Here is a 6,524-nt window from a genome sequence, read left to right as displayed (position 1 = left end):
TAACTAGCTTGTGTAATGGACATTTAGGTATGTTCATGTTGATCTTGATGTGTTTCTGGTTGGTAGGTCTATGAGGTCTGTCATGTATCCCGGGGCTTCTCCGTAGATGATTATTATGAACCAGGGTGCAGATTTTGAACGCAATACGTTCTTTGATTGGGAGACAGTGCAGTTTTTCTCATAGGGGTTTGGCACTTTCGAATTTCGTTTTTCCAAATATAAGCCTGGCTGCTGTGTTTTGAACAGTTTGAAGTTTCTTTATGATTTGTTCTTTGCATCCCGCATAGATTATACATATATAAAAGATAGGTACGAAAAATAACATTGATAATAACAACAGTGTAACAACATATTAAAAATACATACACTGATATAAATGTGTATATATAATCGCATAAGAATCATACCCACATCTAATGGTTTTTCAGTCATTATGTAATACTAGTGTTTTTATAGACTTTTTATATATATTTTATTATTATTGGTTTTACATTATCTCTCATATTTGTCACTTTGTGTGTTTTATTACTTTAGCCCCTGACGCAGTCCTTCACTGATCTGCTCTTTGGTTTAAAGCCTAAATTTAACATCTAGACATTGAAGGACCTGACAAATAGGTCTCATATAAATAGTGAACAATATAGCTAATAACTCTGAGTCTTGAGGTTCACCGGATGCTAAATCAACCCATTCTGAACACCTAGAACCCTGATGAACCCGAAACTGTCTCTGATGGGCTGGGGAATAGCGGCAGCGAAGCACACAGGAAAGAACATACTTCCCCCTCCCCCCACAGAGATCACTAGACCACCAGGGCCCTTCAGGGGCAGCGGGGGAGCGTCTGCGGCAGTAGGGGGTGTCGGGCATCGGCTGGGTGGGGGGCCCAAACTACCCTCAGTGCCCGGAGGCCCAGACCACTCTCAGTCCGCCCCTGCTAGGTTCCCTCTTAAAACAGGCTCCCTTGGGACTGTAGGCCAGTGGTGTAGCTAAGGGTGGGCCTGGGTAGGCACAGGCCCACCCATTCTTGCCTCAGGCCCACCCAGTCAGCAGCCCATAAGGCCCCCAAAACTCTTCAGTGGCAGCGTCTCACTACGCTCTCTCCCTCTTCTCCACTCATGGACTGGTATCTGCTCATCTCTCTCTGGACCCCCCCCCCCCCCCCCCCCCCTTGGTCTACCTTAGAGCTACTGCCAGCTGCAATTCCTATAGGCATCCTGTGCTGGCCCTGCAGGCATCTTGCCCTCAGTGATGTCACTTCTTGTTTCTTTGGTGGGGACGTGGTAGAGAGAAGCCTGCAGGGCCATCGCAGGTTGACTATAGGAATTGCGATGGGCATCGGCTCTGAGGTAGAACTGGGAAAGGGGGTTCAGAGAGAAACAGGCAGATGGGTCATTAAAAAAAACCCATTATATTGTATGTACATACAGGGGTAGGAGTGGAGGTGGGAATGGCCCACCCAGGTTAACTCTGGGCCCACCCAAAATGGCAGGTCTGCCTTCAGCCCTATAAATTTAAGGCATATTATCTAAACGCACCATTCTCAGCAGCCCCATCCATTTCTTTACATAAAAGACGGAAAAGCCTTGGAAAATTGATTCCCGGTGTATAAGGAAACGATTTGGACATGAAAGGGATTTTGAGTTTCCTGTTTCATTTTCATTCTCCTTTTGTTTTGTTTCGTTTCTTTTTCTGTCGTCATTAACATTCCATCGGTTTGCAAACGAGAGCCACGTCCTGATATCACAGAGAAGAAATGGAAACCCGGAGCTGAGGAGGAGAATGGAAACTGAAACTTGTCAGATCTGCAGAAAGTCCCCCGTAACTCCTCCTCCTGCTGAGCTCTGAAAAATCGCATCCTGAGAGAGAGAGAGAGTCCTTCAGTCCTGGTGTATCCTATGTAACAGAGAGACTGCGAGAGGAGAGAGAGAGAGAAAACAGACTGACATCTTCAGTCCAGCAGCATCCTACATAAGAAAGCGACTGCAACAGAGAGAGAGAGAGAGAGAACTCAGGCTCCTTTGGTCCAGAAGCTGCGTCCAGAGTCATGACGGTAAGTTACTAATAACAATTAGACTCTTTGGAAAGAGAGAGAACGAATTGGCATTTGTATATGATTTTTTCTATGTTTAATTTAAAAATCGGGTGATGTCCTGGCTACATGACTTTTAATTATACTTATAATAAATTGTGAAGTAAATGGAATTGAGTTTGGAGCACCTGCTTATGCGTTATTGAACTGATGGTGCGGTGTCTGCATACAGCACATGGTAAACAGTGCAGATCCCAGCCTGGGTCGGTTTGCAGGTCAGTTTATTGTACAGACAGACGCTTATTTCAGACCTGTGCATTAGAGTTACCCGAAGAAACGTTAGTTCTGTCCTCAGTACAAAGACTATCACAGGCTACTGACACAGACTGTGCAAAAAGGTTATGATATATCCTGCATTTCTTTCTCATTCATTTGCAGAGGGAAAGGGAAATACCGCCTTTCTGTGGTATTTTGCAACTACATTCAAAGCAGTTTATATATATTCAGGTACTTATTTTGTACCAGGGTTAAGTGACTTGCCCAGAGTCACAAGGAGCTGCATTGGGAATTGAACTCAGTTCCCCAGGATCAAAGTCCATTGCACTAACCACTAGGCTACTCCTCCACTAGCAACATTCTCTGTAGAAGCCTGCCCTTGCAGATCAGCAATGTGGCCGCGCAGGCTTCTGTTTCTGTGAGTCTGACGTCCTGCACGTACATGGAATGTTGCTAGTGGAATAGCAATGTTAACATTCCATGTAGAATCTCAAATAGAACCAACAGAATCTCCAATACTAGCAACATTCCATACAGAATCTCAAATAGTAGCAACAGAATCTCAATAGTAGCAACATTCCACTAGAATCTCAAAAGAATCTAAAATAATAGCAACATGCCATGTAGTATCTCAAATAGTAGCAACATTCCAGAATCTCAGATAGTAGCAACAGCAACGTTCCATGTAGAATCTCAAATAGGGACTTGATATACTGCCTTTCTGAGGTTTTTGCAATTACATTCAAAATGGTTTACATATATTCAGGTACTTATTTTGTACCAGGGGCAATGGAGGGTTAAGTGACTTGCCCAGAGTCACAAGGAGCTGCAGTGGGTATCAAACCCAGTTTCCAAGGATCAAAGACCACTGCAGTAACCACTAGGCTACTCCTCCATAAAGGACTCCAATGGTTATCCTGATGCAAAATGACGGGGGGGGGGGGGGGGGGGGGGGGGGGTGTGGAGAGGAGAGAGAGCGATCGTATTTCAATCTCCCCTACTTTAGTAATCTCTGCTACCCCGAGCCCATCCTCCAGAAGGCAGTACAAAGTTGGGGGATCTTCAGTATCCCAAGGGCTTAAGGGCACATCCTCAATACCTCACTGGCCAGCAGAGGTCGCTACAGTAGCAGCAGCCTTCTCCCTCCTTCCAGGGGCTGATTGTACCCACCTCCACAAATGTAGCCTTAACGAAAGATCAGACTGGATAACCTGGTTTGCACATTGCATTCAACCTATACCCGATTTCATGTTTTCCTCTTTGTCTTGAGGGTCCGAGCCTGGATTACAACTCAGGTCTTTAGAGGGAAAAGGTGGTTGGGATAATATGCTAATCAGGCCAGCCCTTGAAATTTGGTTTAGTATTATCAAGTGACACAGGCTCCGAAGCATGGGATAGAGGAGTGCATTGTATAAATGTTTGTGGCCTCTATTTCCAAAAAGCACTAAAGACAGTAGTACTGTTCAGAAGAGCATACCCCACCGACCCTACATAAAATTACCTGGACACCGACACAACCTATGACTCAACTTAACCAAAGACCGTAATGGACATTACCAACCATACATGTATCTTACCCACCATAATATCACCTTGTATTCATTCATAAATTGTATTTGTTCAGACCGGAACCGGCTAACACCATGAATGGTTAACATGTAAGCCACATTGAGCCTACAAAAAGGTGGGAAAAAGGGGATTAGCATTATCACGCACAGGCACTGATGATCACTTGCAAACCCTTTTCTGTAAACCGCTCAGTTCAAGTTGCGTTTATGGATAATATATCAAATAAAACCTAATTTCAAATTAGACAGGGGTAAGCTGTGCTGTAATGAAGGGGGTGCCATCTCTCCCAACCCTATGAGGATCTGCTAAGTCAGGGGTGGGAACCATGGTCCCCGGGGGCCATGGCCTAGTCAGATTTTCGGGATTGCCACAGTGAATACGCGTGAGATTTTAGATTGTGAACCCACTAAGGATAGAGAAAGTACTTGTGTATAATATGTAAACTGCTTTGGCTGTACCTCAGAAAGGTGGTATACACAATAGACCATTTCCTCTGAAGAACAGAAAGGGCTCATGATTCACTGAAGGTCTTTCTGTTTTTAAGTTTAGGGCACATTTTAACCCTTTCATGTCTTCCTTTTCCCACAGATGCTGAATCTGAATGTGAAGTTGTTGACGGGGGAGGTTCACACGCTGGTGGGCAGCCCCTCCATGTCCATGTCAACACTAAGGTCTCAAATTGCAAACAAGACTGGGGTGCCCAGTTACCAGCAGAAGCTGGGGATCAAGAATGAGAATGGTGCATTCCAAGAACTGAGAGACTCTGGCCATCTGTCGGAGTACAACCTCTCTTCCGGAGACACCATCCTGCTGATGGTGAAAAATGAAGAGCCCATCAACATCGTCCTGAGGAAAGACAATGGGAGGTCATCCACTTACACCATTTACCCCTCTGAAGAGGTTACTGAGTTCAGAGCTCGGGTCCAGCGCCAGGAAGGGATCCAACTGCGTCAGTTCTGGCTCAGCTATGAATCCAAGCCGCTGGAGGATGGCCACAAGCTGGGGGAGTACAACATTGCCCCCAATGGCATCGTCTACATGAACCTGCGCCTGCGTGGGGGCTGAGCGTCAACTAGCTTTCCATTGCCAGGGCACTTTTTGGAGAAACCAAGTATCACCTTTCTCTGATATCAACTTGTTATTGTGCCCACGGTAAACGCCTTCCTAGCCACATCAGCACTAACGGTGATTATCACAGGATGACATTTTGCTGCTTTTTCCACAAAAAGCCTGTTTCATAAACCCAAAAGAATATTTTCTCTTGCTATAAATGATAGATTTACATTTCAGGAGGGCAGAGTCAGTGTTAAGCAAGAAGGGTGCTTCAATATAATTTTTCCTGGTATGTTGCCCCCTCCAGTTGTCTCTTTCATTCTGTAATGTGGTACTATATTCTACAGTGTACATAAGGAGTGGAGTGGAGGAGTGGCCTAGTGGGTAGAGCACCAGTCTTGACATCCAGAGGTGCCTGGCTCAAATTCCACTGTTGTTCCGTGTGATCTTGGGCAAGTCACGTAACCATCTATTGCCTCGTAAATAAATAAATAAATAAATAAGAATAGCCATACTGCAGCAGACCAATGGTCCATCTAGCCTAGTATCCTGCAGTGGCCAGTCCAGGTCACAAGTACCTGGCAGAAACCCAAATAGTGGCAACGTTCCATGTAGAACCTCAAATAGTAGCAACACTCCATGTAGAATCTCAAAGAATAGCAAGATTCCAGAATCCTAAAGAGTAACAAGATTCTGGAACCCCAAATAGTTGCAAAATTCCATGCTACCAATCCCAGGGCAAGCTGTGGCTTCCCCTATGTCCATCTCAATAACAGACTGTGGACTTTTCCTCCAGGAACTTGCCCAAACCATTTTTAAACCCAGATACACTAAAAATAATTACAACATCCTCCGACAGCCAATCCAGAGCTGTTTGTTTTAAAAGTATTTCCATGTAATTTCATCGAGTGTCCCCTGGTCTTTGTATTTTTTGAAAGAGTGAAAAATCGATTCACTTCTACGCATTCTACACCACTCAACATTTTGTACAGTAAAATAACTACGGAAGAGTACACTTTCGAATCCGTTGAGGGCCTTGTGGAAAGTGTTGGTGCGGAACCTAGGAGGAGACCCCTCTTACGGACCTCCTTACCCTACAGTGTAATTCTGCTTTTCAGCCAGGGCTTACTAATAAAGTTTTTGTACAATGGGCCGCCCAAGGTATCACCCGCCTAGAACACCTACTGACTGAAGGAGGGAATCCCATTTCTGTTGGGGACCTGCTGAGACGGGTGGGAGATTCTTGGGGAACTAGGTTTGCATACGGGCAGGTCTCTCACTACATTGCAACATTAACCCGAGAGCAACTGAGTTGTTGGGTGGGGATAGCACTCAGAGAGTTTTTTCAGTCCTTGAGGGAGGGGGAGTTCTCGGTCTCATTATTATATAAGGCACTGACTGTGGAAACCCCATAAAGACTTTAAGGATTTGAAATGCAAGTGAGAACAGGAGTTGGGGTCACTCTGGCACATTGGGATATTTCAATTTCAATTGCACGCATACCAACTCTTCTTACAGATGCTCGTTTAAGGGAATGCGCTTATAGGGTTACATACAGAGGATATATCCCACCCTCCCAGTTGTTCCACATGGGGGG

The 6,524-nt window shown here is 45.0% G+C and overlaps 1 protein-coding gene across 1 annotated transcript; it reads left to right on the top strand.

Moving 5' to 3' along the window:
- Nucleotides 1–1,870: 1,870 nt before the first annotated feature.
- Nucleotides 1,871–5,443, top strand: ISG15 (ISG15 ubiquitin like modifier). The gene is made up of 2 exons (XM_030217773.1): nucleotides 1,871–2,050; nucleotides 4,463–5,443. Exons 1-2 carry the CDS (start codon nucleotides 2,045–2,047, stop codon nucleotides 4,937–4,939), a joined length of 483 nt encoding a protein of 160 aa, XP_030073633.1. The 5' UTR covers nucleotides 1,871–2,044; the 3' UTR covers nucleotides 4,940–5,443.
- Nucleotides 5,444–6,524: the final 1,081 nt, after the last annotated feature.

This window comes from Microcaecilia unicolor, chromosome 11, assembly GCF_901765095.1.
Source record: "Microcaecilia unicolor chromosome 11, aMicUni1.1, whole genome shotgun sequence".
Taxonomy (NCBI): domain Eukaryota; kingdom Metazoa; phylum Chordata; class Amphibia; order Gymnophiona; family Siphonopidae; genus Microcaecilia; species Microcaecilia unicolor.
Note: the sequence above shows the minus strand (reverse complement) of the source record. Positions and strands in the feature narration are given on the sequence as shown.